This window comes from Cryptococcus depauperatus, chromosome 4 (genome assembly GCF_001720195.1).
Source record: "Cryptococcus depauperatus CBS 7841 chromosome 4, complete sequence".
In the NCBI taxonomy this organism is placed as follows: domain Eukaryota; kingdom Fungi; phylum Basidiomycota; class Tremellomycetes; order Tremellales; family Cryptococcaceae; genus Cryptococcus; species Cryptococcus depauperatus.
Window position 1 is genome coordinate 2,025,132 of NC_089471.1, and position 15,865 is coordinate 2,040,996.

General features: G+C 44.8%; 6 protein-coding genes across 6 annotated transcripts; 4 read left to right on the top strand and 2 right to left on the bottom strand.

The window, feature by feature from the left end:
• Positions 1 to 95: 95 nt before the first annotated feature.
• On the top strand, positions 96 to 485 carry L203_104106 (UPF0390 protein; the record flags this gene model as incomplete). The annotated part of the gene is made up of 3 exons (XM_066213494.1): positions 96 to 239; positions 297 to 397; positions 449 to 485. The coding sequence occupies 3 exons, from the start codon at positions 96 to 98 to the stop codon at positions 483 to 485; spliced, it is 282 nt and encodes a 93-aa protein (XP_066069591.1).
• A 162-nt stretch (positions 486 to 647) lies between these two features.
• On the bottom strand, positions 648 to 2,428 carry L203_104107 (phosphatidylserine decarboxylase; the record flags this gene model as incomplete). The annotated part of the gene is made up of 11 exons (XM_066213495.1): positions 648 to 865; positions 925 to 1,026; positions 1,081 to 1,107; positions 1,160 to 1,356; positions 1,418 to 1,673; positions 1,727 to 1,784; positions 1,846 to 1,883; positions 1,937 to 1,993; positions 2,045 to 2,066; positions 2,122 to 2,216; positions 2,287 to 2,428. 11 exons carry the CDS (start codon positions 2,426 to 2,428, stop codon positions 648 to 650), a joined length of 1,212 nt encoding a protein of 403 aa, XP_066069592.1.
• Positions 2,429 to 2,851: 423 nt separating this feature from the next.
• L203_104108 (uncharacterized protein) lies at positions 2,852 to 6,784 on the bottom strand (the record flags this gene model as incomplete). The annotated part of the gene is made up of 21 exons (XM_066213496.1): positions 2,852 to 3,102; positions 3,153 to 3,550; positions 3,606 to 3,734; positions 3,789 to 3,901; positions 3,963 to 4,017; positions 4,068 to 4,111; positions 4,160 to 4,492; positions 4,543 to 4,622; positions 4,672 to 4,750; positions 4,802 to 4,890; positions 4,945 to 5,047; positions 5,096 to 5,146; positions 5,199 to 5,287; positions 5,336 to 5,364; positions 5,417 to 5,597; positions 5,647 to 5,720; positions 5,765 to 5,846; positions 5,900 to 5,928; positions 5,973 to 6,031; positions 6,079 to 6,575; positions 6,628 to 6,784. The coding sequence occupies 21 exons, from the start codon at positions 6,782 to 6,784 to the stop codon at positions 2,852 to 2,854; spliced, it is 2,922 nt and encodes a 973-aa protein (XP_066069593.1).
• A 495-nt stretch (positions 6,785 to 7,279) lies between these two features.
• L203_104109 (uncharacterized protein) lies at positions 7,280 to 7,606 on the top strand (the record flags this gene model as incomplete). Its single annotated transcript, XM_066213497.1, has 3 exons — positions 7,280 to 7,293; positions 7,351 to 7,446; positions 7,501 to 7,606. 3 exons carry the CDS (start codon positions 7,280 to 7,282, stop codon positions 7,604 to 7,606), a joined length of 216 nt encoding a protein of 71 aa, XP_066069594.1.
• A 597-nt stretch (positions 7,607 to 8,203) lies between these two features.
• L203_104110 (uncharacterized protein) lies at positions 8,204 to 12,225 on the top strand (the record flags this gene model as incomplete). Its single annotated transcript, XM_066213498.1, has 10 exons — positions 8,204 to 8,529; positions 8,588 to 9,751; positions 9,803 to 10,053; positions 10,104 to 10,444; positions 10,505 to 10,841; positions 10,907 to 11,126; positions 11,179 to 11,284; positions 11,341 to 11,596; positions 11,644 to 11,703; positions 11,753 to 12,225. The coding sequence occupies 10 exons, from the start codon at positions 8,204 to 8,206 to the stop codon at positions 12,223 to 12,225; spliced, it is 3,534 nt and encodes a 1,177-aa protein (XP_066069595.1).
• Positions 12,226 to 12,580: 355 nt separating this feature from the next.
• L203_104111 (uncharacterized protein) lies at positions 12,581 to 15,576 on the top strand (the record flags this gene model as incomplete). Its single annotated transcript, XM_066213499.1, has 6 exons — positions 12,581 to 12,977; positions 13,026 to 13,816; positions 13,859 to 14,321; positions 14,372 to 14,686; positions 14,743 to 14,956; positions 15,024 to 15,576. The coding sequence occupies 6 exons, from the start codon at positions 12,581 to 12,583 to the stop codon at positions 15,574 to 15,576; spliced, it is 2,733 nt and encodes a 910-aa protein (XP_066069596.1).
• Between the last annotated feature and the right edge of the window lie 289 nt (positions 15,577 to 15,865).

Below are 15,865 nucleotides of genomic sequence, written 5' to 3' on the forward strand. Positions count from 1 at the left end.
GAATCCGGGATCAAATGTCAGTTTTGTTTTCATCAAATAGTAAAATATACGCAACCTCTTTGTATTTTACAGTACATCTCTTACTAGGTACAGTCATGGCACAAGGAGCAGGAAAATCAAGCAAGGCAAAAGGAAAGTCTGTAGGCTCTCAGAGAAAGAATACAGGGAAGACGAAACCTGGCAAAAGAGAGGTCGCCCCAAAAGATCGACTGAGGGTGCTGGAGAGGTCCCAGAAAAAGGTTTGTTCCACGATGTGAAAGTGTACAGATAGAAAGATCTCAATATCTTGGGCTTAGCAACTTTCAAGCAAGATCAACTCCTCCATTGAAAAACAGATGGTTCAGGCCGCTTCAGCTGGAAAACTCACCATCATGCGGTCTGTTGGCGAGACAGAAGCGTAAGTTTTATGCACCTTTATTCAAGAGGATTGTGTTGACATTGGTCAAAGTGGTGACGGTAAAGATGTCAAAGGCAAGAAAAAGTAGTTTGGGTCGGCCAGCGATGACGAGACTGACCCAGTTTTATAAGTAGGCAATTCAATTTTAATGTCGATGACAAAACTAATATATCCAGATATTTCTATCCATGTAATGTCACTGTTGTACAATTTTGCAGCTATTCGCCGGCCTATCACGTCTTGACTAGGCTTACTGCTCGACGCATCCAATCTCCATGCCAACCTTAACCAGTGTCTCCATCTTTCTTCGACTAGTCTCTACCAAATCTGGATCAAATCGGAGTCCGGCTTTGGAAGGGAAAAGAGTAATAATGGTTGAGCCACCGTATTGGAACCAACCCAGTTCTTCACCTTTGAAAACCTTGTCTCCGGGCGATTTTGACCAGCCGATTGAACCGACAAGCATTGCTATTAGTTCAACACATCAAAATGTGGAACGTTGGAATATCAGAACACATGAAGCTTACCGCCAACAGCGACAAAGGCAATTGGGACAGCTTCACGACCATGTCCCAGATTAGCGTGAATAAGCATAACAGAGCGCTTATTTAGCGTAAAAACATTCAAATCTGGATGATATCTCAGCAATTTCTCAGTTGATGTACAAAGAGAGGTAAAGCTACCTTCGTTGATAGCCTGCGGATTCACAGCTTTTTTTGTGTCAACCATGATCCACGTCGACCTGGTGACAACCAGACTTACTGTACAATTCTCCCTCAATGTCCTTCACAGAAACGACGGTACCCTCTACTGGGGCATGGAATCGATGATAATCTTGTGGAGCTAATCTACTAATAGCAAGACTCGCTCCTGTGTCATTCTGAATTTCAGCAAACCGTTTATCTATGATGTCGTTTCCTGTGAGGAGCGAAGGTATTGTGAATTGTTGTCCTTTGATCCTGTTCCAATTCATCACTTTTTCGTTCCTTATGTACCAGACAAGTATGGGAAGAAATATACCAGAGAATTTTTGCTTCGTCAACAGTTTGAAAAACAGTCAGCCGACAGTCGGCTGGAGAAACCACTATACTTGTGTCTTCCGGCATAGTGATAGGTCGCGCAAAAGCCACTAGCCTCCTAGAGAAGAAAGAATTGAATGTAGGATACTTGGTTAAATCCTGAACAAGGAGCTCTTCTAGAGGAAGGTCGTATGTCTTGACAAAAGCTTTGATATGGTCCAGGACATCTGGGCCCGTCTGATCGTATATTTGGCCTTCTACAATGGTGATTTTCAGCAGTTATCTAATACCAAATAGCAGAGACAGGTACGTTTGATGGACTTATCTGTTAAAAGCTTTTCGACAGATGTATATGACATGTAGCTGTTCTTTCAGAGCGCCGTTGATGAGCGGCTTGCAAGTTGTTCAATTCAAGAAGGGATGACTTACTCCTGAAACGAAAAGAAGGTGCATTCCTATTCGCACGTCTGAAACCAAGAGTGGGCTAAGTTAGAGGTATCTGAATCAATCAGTAGCTTACATAGTGGCATAGTCTCAAATATTCTCTTCCCAGTCTGCCTATCAATTACATAGTTGCCTTAACGGCCTTTAGAACCAACTCTATGTGATCATCTAGAGTTGTGCTGACCCATATGTTCCATAGCAAATAGCTGCATAGCTAATCATCAGTTTATAGCAAAAGATAAGATTTATTTTGAAACTCACGCGATCCAAGGTCTCTTTATTTGGAAAGAATTTGGTAAGCCATGCTTTTGCTTGTGGTCCATGGCTATGTACCGCATCGGCTCTGAGTTCACTTGCTATTTCAGTCCCAACGTTAGCTACTTTCAATACCTACAGCCTTCCAAGGTTTAAGTAAAGAACACTTGCGAGCTAATTGATCTTTTTGAGCATTATTAATGGCTTTGGAGTTTGATACTATGTGATCTAATGAATCTTCAAGGGATTTTCCCAGCTCTTGCGGAAGAGTGAATACTGCAGGTGCTATTTCTGTGTTTTCGTGACGGGACATCTTGAGAATGGGTAAATTATGCTCGACAAACCAGTTAACAGGCTCCTTAATTTCCTTATTATGCTTTTTTAAATATGTTATATGCTAAAATATAAATGTGTTGGGAACAAATTAATCGTCTTTAAGGAGATCAAACGAGCGCATTTATTATGTTGATGATATTATGATGGTGCTGCCACTATTGGCGTTATATGGAATTAGGATATTCCGCATACTATGGTATCCCGCATAACATGGCTATTCCATATACATCTATTTTTAGTAAATGCAAATATACACAGGTTGCATGTAATTATCCTTTATAAAGTCCAAAGTTCCAAATCTTGTTATCAATATAGCAGTAAATACCCAAAGTGTCTTTTGAAAGCACGTTTATCCTGCATCTTATGTATATGCCTCATCTTTCTTCTGTTTGATTTCTTCTTACCACTTGATTTCAAATTCCTTGTTGACATCAACATTGAGAGCTGTGATTTTGACCCTGCCGACAGTCTCGTCATATTCCACTTGACTATCATCGACCTTGTTCCCATTGACAGTCACATCAGGTTTGTTCCAAACCCCAACAATGGTGGCGCTCTTAAGATTTCCGGGTATATAAAAGTTACCTTCGGGCTTGGATGTCAACGTTTTGGAATTGGATGAGGTGAAGGAGAGACAAGTTTGCTCTACCACTGTCTCAAAAGTCAAACCTGCATATAAACCGAGAAGCAAAATGACATACCAGGGAAACTTTCACCGTCATCAACCTTGGCATCGCCTTGAGCAGATCCGTGACCATCGAGGACAACAAGAACAGAATAACCCCCGTCTTTAGTTTCTTTGACAGTATAAGCAGGTTCGTGATAGAGTAACAAGATGCTACCGCTTCTCACGTGGACACCGATATTGCCCAAAGGCAAGTCAAGCGTGGCTTCCCCAGTTGCAGAGGTGTTGAGTTTTCCATGAGTCCACCAATCGACCCAGAATACGCCATTAGTGATAGGGAATTGCCCGGTGACAGTACTCTCGTTCGGTTGGAGTACAGGAGTAACAATGACACTAGGACCAATGAGGAATTGATAATCATTGTCAAAATAGGAAGATGAAGGAAACTCGTAAAAGAGAGGAGCGACGACAGGGCTGCAATTAGCGTAAGCAATAGATTGCTACAATCTACCAACGAGAAATGACTAACGTTCCGACCTGAGATGCTTTGGAAAATAAGGTAGACCAATAAGGCAGAAGAGAGTATCGAGCAGCAATAGCTTTGATACTAGCTTCTCGTACAGAGTCCCATACATATGGAGCTTGATCGATAGCGGCCCTTATAGGATGTCAGGGCAATCTTGAAGGAGAAGTGATTGGGTCTTGAACTCACTTGATGTTGTGATTTCTAAAGAAAGGATAGAAGGCACCGAGTTGCATCCATCGGTTGCAAAGTTCCTCATCAGAATTACCGTTGAAGCCGCACACATCCGGCCCCACCATGGGCTGTATACCATTTAAGTCAGCCTCAAATGGCAAAGTGGGCAGTTTAGATTGAGCGGCTTACAATACCAAAAAGGTTGAATTGAAGAATACCCTGAATGGAACGTTTCATGTAGGCACTGATATCTGTCAGCTTGGCGCAAGCTTTGTCTTTGAATGTACAACTTACAAAGTTGCAAAGTTATCTCCAAGCCAATGATGAACACTCCTTCCCTGCATGATAAATGAGTCCCTACTCCAAGCTATTTGTCAAACACTTACAGCACCGGAGAATGTGGATCTAGAAACGATAAATGGTCTCTTCCCTGGTTTGAGCTTGGCCAAAGCATTGAAAGTGGTTTCCCCGCCCATCGTGCCCCAAACATTGTGAACGTTGTATTCCTCAAGGCCGCCATAATGAGTGGCGTTGGGACTAACAGTGTGATCGGCCAAATCTGGGCCTGCAAGGTTTCTGATAGGATAAGGAGGAACATCAACGTATGGAATTTTGGCGTAATTGTTGTCCCTAGCGGCAAGCACAGTATTTCTTTTCTTCAGAGCATCGTTTTTGGGAGCGGTACCATTGGCACCATACGTTAAGGTTCCGTTGACAGTCTACAATAATTCAGCTCATCGCAAGAATACCGTAAGAGATGTCCTCGCACAATGTTTCCGCTGATACCAGACTCGTCGGGCCAATAACCTTCAGGCCAAGTTTTAGGGAGATGAATGTCAGAATAGTCAGCTGTAAAACATCAGCGAAAGCTTATGAACGATGTATAGAACATATTCACGAGGGACGACGGTGGTGTTTTCTAGAGTGGTGTTCTTGTCGATAGCGGAACGGTTGATAAAGGAAGATGGTTCATTCATCTTTCAAGGAATCAGGCCGAGACGGGCCTCCCCATTTTTGTGGAGACTTACATCGTACCAGATTCCGTCAAAGTCTACTACTTGAGAGAAATTGTAGAACGCCTCTTCCCAAACGTCATACATTTTGGGATGGAACCAGTCTATGGGTGATGTTAAACGGAGTCAACCAAATTGATGACCACACCATGGCATACCTGGAAAGACGGCAAAAGTGGGCCATACAACACCGACAAATTCAGTTCCATCAGGATTCTTCATCCAAACATCGAGCTCATGCCCTCTGTCATAGATGTCAAGCTGGGTTTTGGCATCAGCAAGATGCGACTCGTAAAAGACAATGCTTACTCGATCAGTATCATTGAGTGGATGTCCAATAGCGCCATCGACGATGGGGATCTAAGGTATAGACAATGAATTCTCAGCTTTCACGTGAAGAGAGACCGCTCACATAATGCTGATGACGCTCATGAAGAGTGTTAACCAAGTTTTTGTAGTCAGCTTCTCCGTAGTTTTGGTTAAATTGGAATTCCCTGTAGCCTGTTCATCAAGGTTAGTTTGACGCTGCTTACAGAAAGGTGACATCACTTCTCATCCAGTCAATATCATTCCATTGTCTGAATACATAATCTCATCAGCCAGTGCTTTTTCAAAACACATGCAACATACGTCTCAAGTGGGATGCCAGCCTCACGCATTCGATTGGTCATAGCCAAAGTTTCGTTGGCAGAACTCAGCCCCCAGCGGAGGAGGTGGAAACCGAGAGACCATTCAGGGGGTATTATGGGAAGACCGACAGTTTGGACGTATTGTTCGTTGACATCGTATGAACTCGGGCCGGAGAAAATGTCTACCCGCTAACTCAGTTCTGGCAGACTAAACCCTTCAGCGCTGCTCACAAAAATCAAGAGTGCCACCAATGACTCGGTATTGGATGACACCATCCCGAAGTACAATGTCCATACCATTAGAACTAGAATTGTTGAGCCTAACCTCAAGTAGAGCCCTTAAACTCACTTTCTCAAAAATACACCATGAGATACAACAGTATCCTTGGCCTCGTCATACCTGGCTTCCAAATAGATAGGGTGGATGCCGTCTTGAACCTGTCAGCGGCCTGGCACCCTGTCAGCCCATAAATCGAAAGCTTACAAATATTTTCGTCCAATGGGTCTGCAGCGCTACCAACAACATCAGCTCGTTCCACGCAAAAATAATGACCTACTCTCGCGCCCACATGGTCTGCACAGTACAACTAGAATTCCGCTTATAGCCGCTTCCTGCCTGATCACCTGGTTAAAAATCCACCAAAAAAGCAAGAGAGAACCTACAACGACCTCTCCCAAGCCATACAGGTTTGCATTGATAGGTAGCTTGGATGACAGTTGCAAGTACTGGTCCTCAAACACCAACGGATTGGCGCTGATGACGGTATGATTCACCCATTTTCCTTGAATCTCGGCCGCATCATTGTAGGTTGGCATACCTTCCTGCCTCGTATCGAAAAGAACCTGGCCGTCAGACTTTCTGATCACCCAGAAAGCAAACGGGTTATTCTCATACTCAAATTTGATATCCGACTTTCCAGCACTATCACTGCCAACCAAGCTTCGCTTCGGACGGGGAAGAACATTCTCCCCCAGCTGATACTGCCGTAATTGAGTGTCGTAGATGTGAACATGTAGCCTGTGTTCCGTCTCATATTCAACCGACAGCATCAGAGAGTCAATATCGGTACCGTAGGCAAGACACTTGGAAAGAAGGTTGAGCCTGGCCGTCAAACCACCGGTATCTGTCTCTTTGACTGAGCCGTCCTCCACGGCGTAACCTAGCCTTTACCATCAGCCAGGTCTGTACCAGGAGTTATACCTGCCACGCACCTTGACATTGGGTCACATCTCCCGAAAAGTTGGGCTGCTGGCTAGCCACGCCATACTCGGACCGCTGTCTCTTTTGCAGAGTATCCACAGCAGTGAGCAATGGAGCTGCGCTCGCCAACGCTGGCAGTAGCAATAATAAAGCTTTGTATGCCAGCATGTTTCTGACGGAAAGAGAAAAGCAAGTACAACATTCCAATAACCTTTATACCTTTTTTTTCTAGCTCTTGCTGAGGCTATATCTCTGTAACCGTATGGTCTACCGCTTTGACCCGGATATCCGAATTTCCCATAAACTTAATTACAATCTTTGTATTAGGATTGATAATTACTAAAAATGGTAATTAAAGTCACATGAATTAGGAAATGTAATATTGTCTAACTACTTTTAGTTGTATCCTGTATTATGGAATGACGTCATCGTCGGCGGAATAGGAAAAGTTTATATAATCTCTCAGTTATTGCATTCCGTTTCACTTTACATTTCCATCCAAGATAGTTTTTAAATCAGAGTGAAGCCCAGATGGTCGGCCTGGATGACTCAGCTTGAATGGTTGTACGTGGCCAGTCTGTTGTCAGGAGTTGGGATGGGTCTTGGGCTCTAAACTGAAGGACTTGGGACCAGGTGTAGCTTGGGTGGAAGTGTGTAGCTGGAATGGACAAAGAGAGGTATTTAAAATTGAATCTCTGGAGAGTTGTTAACAACAGGTACTTATATCTTCTCAGATTTTGTGGCGATCATTCAGCTATACCACTTCCTCGGCATACACTGTGCCCTAAACTCTCCTCACCTTTCCCTCTCTATCATCCTGACACTATCCTGTATGCTACCCAAAAGTGGCGTTATAGCATGTGACTAGGGCTATCAACGAGCAGGAGTAAAAGAGAAGAGCGACTGATGTTGGGAAACTCACCCATATCCTGGAACCAGATGATCAGTCGCAAGAAGGAAGAGGCCCAGGTGAAAGAGTTATGGAAGTAACAACACTTTCTGCGGCACCGACGCTATTCGCCAAACCAACGCTGTCCACAGCATCTGCTACACTCTACGTCGCGGAAGGAGCAAATAACAGTCGGATGGCGATCCAACGTCAAGATATAGAACCTGTGGTAGACGTTGGCCAGGGAAGAACCTTGAATACCTAAGGCAGAATAGACATCTACCATTGATAGCTCGCAAAATCCAATATCCATGAGGAGCCATTTAACTTTTGAGCTCAAATCATTTATTACGTTAATGCCCATCTTGGGAATAGAAAAATATTTATTGACCTGGCACCAAAGTGCATCTTTACAAATCAAGTCCTGGCCAAACGGTTGAGTAATACTGAGTATCATATTTTCTGTTACATAAGGTAAAAACAATTCTATTCACATGCATATTCATTGTCAGCTCTAGCTATAATTAGAGTATTTTTACTAAATAGATATGCTAATTGCCATCATCCTCGAGGAATAAAATGATGACGTGGAATGTATCGGGCATTCATTATCCTTTATATCATAATTCTCAATTTTCCATCTTCACCACAACCAGAAGCTTGGCCTCGACACATATGTCCCGGCAAGAAGGCTTAACATGAACTACAACCCTCTTTATCTTCTCTCAATTCCTCCAACTCCTCTTGATGCCAAACCATATCCTACTGCCCTAAGTGTAGACCCATTTTCAAATGTTTTATGGGTTGGGTCATCATCCGGGCTCGTCTCTGCCCTTTGCTCGCCTCTAGCGTTGACAAGGAATGTTCAGTTCCCTGCCCATGGATACAAATCAGCAGGCGCGTTTGGACAGCAAGGCTCGGCTGCTGTTAGAGAGTTAAGAGTGACGGATAGAGATGTCTGGACATTGACAGAGGGCGGGGTTGGGGGAAGAAGGCGAGGAGGTATGACCAAGTGGACTGTCTCGTATGTTGTCGCACTTCTGTCCTGGCTTGCGAGGCGGATTATTGAATCGATTTGACAGAGATCCGATACGCTCGTTACGGACAATGTCACCCAATCCGACCAATTCACATGAACTTTTGGCCGGGGGTACTGGATCTCTTTTACTAGCTAATACTGCTCGCGGAGAAGTCATTCGTCGGATAGACCATAGTACGGCAGTTATCAAGCTTGCTCCGTTACACCGGACTGTTTTGGCAGCGGGTCTTTCGGGACAAATAACTGTACTCGACCCACGAACAGGCTTCAAATCTGCTCAGAATGTGAACCCGGCACAAGCTCATACCGGTGGCCTGAGTGGTGCAGATGTACAAGGGAATATTATCGCAACGTGGGGTTGGACACACATGCAAGGCCATCCCTTGCCTGATCCTTTAATCAGGCTGTATGATGTTCGAGCCCTACGACCTTTACCTCCTATCTCTTTTCCTTCTGGTCCAACATTTGTCCTCTTACACCCTTCCTCGTCCTCACACATCGTGGTATCTTCCCAGCAAGGTATGCTTCAAAATATCGACATGTCTCTTGGTCCGTCCGCTACCGTCTTTCAACAGCTGGATGTAGCGACCTACGTGACCAGCATGACTCTTTCCAATAGGGGAGATTACCTTGCCGCCGGTGATGCGGATGGTAAATTGCATTTATGTACGACGCATGAGATTGGAGAAAACGCTGTACTGGATGATTCAGGTAACATCGACCTCCCTCCATTCAATGGTTACGATGGTACAAAACCTGAGTGGCCTGACCCCACCGATCCTCCAGCTCAGATCAATTGGCAAGACACGACGCCGTTGAATTTGATCGGTATGCCCTATTACACTGAGCCCCTTCTCAGTCAAATACCCAACAGCTGTTATGCTCATTCCAGTAGTCCATTATACAATCCACCTGTACCCATTCCACAAAATGTCTTAGGGTCTATGAAGATGGTTGACTTTGTTGGATATGCACCAAACCCAAAAGAGTTCAAGGGAAAGCGATATGTGAGGAAAGCAAACCCTTCCGCAGAAGCGAGAATAAAAGGAAGGAGGAGAGATGAGCCGAGGTTTCGGAGTGAAAAGCTGCAGGAAGAGGACGAGCAGGAAGAAGAAGACGAGAATACAGGGGACGGGAAAGTGCCAAAATACTATCGAAAGGTCGAAATCAAGTATTCAAAGTTTGGCATTGAAGATTTTGATTTTGAGTGTGTTTTACCATGTCAATATGTTTCGAGATCAGGCTAAAGTCGAGATAGGTTTTACAATCGAACAGAATACTCTGGCCTTGAAACTGATATACTCAATTCCTACACCAATTGCCTTTTACAAGCTCTTCATTATACTGTGCCGATACGAAAAGTGGCTACAGCTCATATCTGCGTAGACTGCAAGAAAGAACATTGTTTATTATGCGAAGCAGGTTTCCTGTTTAGAATGCTGGGTGATGCAAGAGGACGAAACTGTCAAGCTAGCAACTTCTCGAGAGCTTTTAGCGCGACGAGCCAAGGCAAGTTTCACGTAGGCCATGTTGAGACGTAGAAAATGACAAAAAAGTAGCCTACGCCCTCGGTTTGATGGATGATACAACAAACCCATCTTCGTCTCCTTCGTACAGCTCTTTAATACAGAATTTCAACCGATGGTTACTGTCAACTTTCTCTACCGAAAGCGTCATCAATGACAGAAATTTCGATATATTACGACCCACTAATATGCTTAAATCTGATCAGGACTGTGTGACAGCTCTGGGGGAGCTGGTCGTGCAAGACAGGCCTTCAGCTATTGATCAGCTTTTGGGTGTGCACACTCAGACTGCTAATACTTGCAAAAATTGTGGACACACTACTTTGCGAGACACAGTGCTACATACTGTCGACTTAGTGTATCCTAAGAAACTGGTGAGTTGCCTGGATCCTCATTGTATTTAATTCGAGACTGCTTGCTAAAATCAGTGAAAGGACTTACAATTGACCTTTGCTGACCTTTTGCATTACTCAATCGTCCGAGATTCATTCACTAAAACAGTTTGCTCTTCATGCAAGTGCTTCGCACCTCTGGAAACCAAAAGACAGCTTCAAGCAGAACTACCGCCTATTTTGAGTGTCAACACGTCGAGCACGGGTGACATTCTCGCATGGTGGGGAGATCAGCCCTTTAGAAGAAAAGACGAGAACAGGACCTTCTTTCCTGACAAGATGGTAGTGCGTGAAGGAATAGAGTATGAGGTGAGAGCGATGGTGGTTCAAATCCAAGACACTCCTGATACGCCAGCACATCTGGTATCTTTTGCTAAAAGTTGGTATTCTTCTCTTTACTCCTCTCTGCTTTTTGCAGTATCTGATCTACGGTTGTTATCGCAGTGCCTGAAAAAGATGCGAATGGCCAGGACAAATGGGTTTTGTTTAATGATTTCCTCGTTCGACCTGTACCCTCTTCCGAGGTATTCTCTTTCAATGGTTCATGGAAAACGCCATCGATTGTCATTCTTGAAAGGACAGATTCTTTGCAGCTGCTTGATCTGCAGCGGTTACCCAAAGAGTTGGATAGTGAGGTGTTGTTTAAAGATCACTGCATCTCTTGGTAAGTTTCATCTGCAAAAGCCCAATTGGGCTAATGTTTGATCTCTCATTAGGAAGAGAAAGAAGAACATGATCAAACACAAGGTGTTGGCAAAGAATGAAATGCCTCACCAAGGCATGCTAGTCGCGATTGACGCAGAGTTTGTCGCTCTTCAGCAAGTACATCCTCTTTTTTTTTCTCTGATAAAAAACTTTTGTTAATCCGAGTGAAACAGGAGGAGATGGAGTTTCGTTCTGACGGCACGAAGAGCATACTGCGGCCATCACACATGTCTTTGGCGCGGGTTTCTGTACTTCGTGGGGAGGGTAAAAATGAAGGCAAACCATTTATCGACGATTATATAATGACAAACGTGGAGGTAGTCGATTACCTGACAGAATTTAGCGGCATCAAGCCTGGGGATTTGGACCCAAATACATCACCACATACTCTTGTCCTACTGAAGGTAGCATATAAAAAATTGAGGTTATGTGAGCCTTACTTTATGAGACATTGTAACGAAACTGATGGGATACAGTGGTTGATCTTGGGTGTATCTTTGTTGGGCACGGTTTATCAAAAGATTTCCGAACAATCAGTTAGTCGCTTGATGACAGTTACCAAGCAATACTGCTGATCATCTATAGATATATTTGTTCCGCCAGAACAAGTCATGGACACTGTCTTGATCTACACCATTCCGTCTCGGCAACGCAAGCTCTCACTCCGTTTCCTTGCATGGTATCTCCTTCACACTGACATCCAGACAGCATCGCATGACTCGATAGAAGACGCACGGTATGCTCTGCTGCTTTGCAAGCTATGGCAGGACTATGAGTCTGAGGGAGTGTTTGAGAACATCATGGAAGAGATGTGGACCGAAGGGAGACGAATTGGATTTAAGCCACCCAACGCCACTGCTAGCGAGGGCACAACCGAGAGACCGCTGGTGCCCAGCGCCTTTGCTGGCGGAGTGGGAGAGCAAGTCGTGAGGATGCAAGCCGCTCAGGGGAATACTGCTGCCCAACTAGGTATCATGACGCCCAGGACGCCGCCGTCTACGAACAAGCTGGCGCTACCAGCATGGACACCCCAACAGAGTCCCAGTCCGAGACGCTAGCAACTTGTCTGGGACTTTCAACCACATGCATCCTGTCTGTGAGGAAGGGTTCCTCTTTATGGACTGTGTGGAGGGAAATGGCGCGGAAGCAAATTTGCGCAGCAAATGACCATTCTTGCATCTGGTCGCTGGCAGTGGTCTCGACGGATGGCAGTGAGGATGAGATGGACGGAACTGGTCATGGCAAGGAATGCTGCTGTTAAACAACAAACATGCATCTCCTACCAAAGATATATCATAGATTAAAAATACCAAAATGTCATTTAATTTTGATGTTTTACTTCCATCTTCATCCAACAAAAAAATCCGTCTGCAGCAGGAGAGAGAGCACAGAGTCTATCCTTAAGGCAAGGTAATGGATAATTTGCCTCAACAACTTGACGGGATTATACAACATAGCTATAGCGCTCATCCGCGACGAGGCTGTCCAGCAATAGGCGTCAACACCAACTGCTACCACCATCTCCTCGAGAGAACCTCTAGCGACGTCCCAGAGACTTACTCGACGTCTGTGGAATACAGTCCTGTCACGCCAAAGCAGGATCTTGGGATAATACGTAGGCGCGCATCGCTGTCCTCGCCAAAGACAAGAACACAGTTGCCCGAGTTTCCGTCTGCAAGCTCACGGCCACTTGCGAGTACGATTGGGCGTAGCTGGCTGAGCCGGACCCGTTTGGCACTTCCCTCAGAGCTCAAGACCTCAAAGATCGACGACGAGAGAGAGCAGGACGATCCCGACGAGAGAGTTGCAGGTGCGTTTGAATGCAAGAAAGAGAAAAAGTAGAATTGAACAATGTCAGCTCTACGTCGGAAAGATGATGGCCTAGGTGGGCCACAGTCAGGCGTGCAGACGCCAGAGGTGGACGTTACACCCAATACTCCTCTGGAGGAGTTTGCACCTATTGCGAATGCAATGCCTCTATCTTCGCCGTCGCTCAGTACAGGGCTATCCCCCCTGCCACAAGATCCGCTCAACATTTTACCTCTCTCTGTCCCTTCCTCGCCTTTTGCATCGCCATCAGCGTCCCGCGTTCTTTCCCCTCATCGTTCAATTTCAGATCTGAATGCGGATTATTTTAGCAACGGGATTTCCTCGAGTATATCTGGACAATCACCTGGTTCCATGCCTCCGACAAGCGGGCCAAACGGTAGTCCCCGTACATCGACATCCTCTTCGCGCGCCTGGCAAGGACGTTCAGGAAGTCGATCCAGTGCTGAAGAAGATTTACCTCCAATCTTTACAACGTCCACGCCCTCTTATCACTCTAGAACATGGTCCCGTCCCACATCGGTCGGTTCAAAAGTTAGTGGTTCGATTTCACGTCTTTTGCGTCTTCATAGTAGCTCTGAATACAACAGACTTATACTCGCCAGTACAAGGCGATGGGGACAATTGTTGGAGTGGGTAGGTTTAAAGCCAGGGACAGGCGGTAGAGTGGATAACTCAAAGATCAGGAGAGAAAGAGAAAGGGAGACGTTGATGGGTGGGAGTGTAAGAAGTTTGAAGACAAAGAGAGGAGGACAGACTGTTTTGGGGAGTAAACGGCCGACAAGCATATGGACGTTTGTTCCCACGAGGCTTTGGAGTATTGTAAGTTTAGTTTGGTGATTGTCATGAGCTCATGAGATATAGTCATTGTTCTTCATTGGCCTGGCTATCTTTGCAATCACTTTGACGTATGCGCTCATGTATATTCTCAATCCCGACAAAGAGCCTCTTCCATGGCGGCAATACTGCACCCAATCATATCCCACTCTTTACTCATTGCAAAATCCAAATCCACATTCATCAGGTCACTATGTCGAACTTGCCCCGCTGACTCATGAACATCCTAATTGGCCATACAAACCCCACTCAGCTCCACCTTTCTCTTATGAAACACCACAATCAGAATTAGATGCTGCTTTGTCGCCGGTGGGCGTTTTCATTGGTATTTTCACGACAGACTCAGGATTGGAGAGGAGACAATTGATCAGACAGAGCTATGCTAGCCACTGGAGAAGTCGCAGGGAAGGGACAGAAGGAGTTAGGGTGAGATTCGTCATGGGCAGACCCAGAAAAAGGTATGAAAAGGCAATACAGTTGGAGATAGAAGGTATTTTCATCTCCTCTATTGCTGAGCATAACACTTACAGTGGGATGTAGCATTCAATGATATTGTGCTCCTTGACATGGAGGAAAACATGAATAGCGGTAAAACTTATACATTTTTCTCCTGGGCAGCTGAGAACGCCACTGTACCAGACTGGGAATATCCCTTTCATTCTCGGTCGCCATCAGCATTTGCTGAAGACAAACGAGAAGAATTGGATATGCCAGAGGAAAAGTTGGACGCGCCCGTGTGGAAGGGTGAGCGCAAGCCTAATTTTGTGGCCAAGGCGGACGATGATGCTTTTATCATGCTCGCAGAGTTGGAGAAGAGGCTTAGAGTTGCACCAAGGGAAAAATCTTTTTGGGGTTGTAAGTCTGCTAATGTTTCATGTTGCTGGGACTCTTTATAACTACATCTTGTGCAGATCTCGTAAAGAACAAATTCATGGCTGGTGAATGCTATGCTCTTTCTTATGATCTCGTTCAATATATCCACTCCACCCCTGCTATCAAGCGCATGATCAAAGGAAAGGAAGACAAGCTCACAGCTAAGTGGATGAAAATGCATCCAGATAAAGAGAAAATCATTTGGAATTCGGATCGTTGCTGGATATATGACCATCCAAGAGCTGGAACTGTGTATGTTTAATGTTTCTACTTGAGTTTTTATTGCAACTTACTGATACGCAAATACTTTGGTTTGTAGTTACTCACACGGCTTTTTGTATCCGTCAATGGTTCAACAAGTTCGCCAGGAAAACTCAACGGGCTTACCTCCATCTACCATTGCCCAACGGGGTGGACCCAACTCTGCCGATGCGTACTCTACTGTTTCCAAGTTTGGCGTCACATATCGCCCCTTGGCAGATGACTTGTCGGCGGGTCAGCAAGTAGAGGCGCTTGTCGAGGGATCGCCTTTGTCTCTTTTGCGAGAAGAAAGATTGGAAAAACTGGATGAAACTCAACGACAGACATTCTCCAAAACTGAAAACATCCGTCAAAAAATCAACCGTCTTTATACTTCTCGTCCTTCACGCCAATCGCGCTTTTTGAATGATCCTGAGGAAAGGGGTGGCACGGTGATCATTCATTATGTCAAGAAAGCCGAGTGGTTTGTAGAGACTATAGTAGCGATGTTGGGAGGACCTGAAGACCAAGATGAGTGGCATAAAGGTGTAGGAATGGGCTTGAGCATGTTGGAGAAAAGTAGAGAAAGATTACCAAAAGAAATCAAGTCGAACAAGATCAAAGATGTGTGAGCATGGTGCGTAAGGATTCAAGAGGAAATTGGAAGAATCTCGATATATAATGAGGTGTTTCGTCAATTAACTCAAACGTAGTCATACGAACGATATAGGTCTCAAGAGTTTTAGTTTAAAGGCGCATTATCTTAAATATCTCAACTTGACTATATCCATAGTGTTTCTCTGTTTTGCATTTGCATGTTATATTACGTACATTATCTCATCATTACACTTTTAGCCACAGGCAGCAGGACTATTATAGAGTCAAAACTGACCGCCTAAATGCACGACTGATATTTGTTTA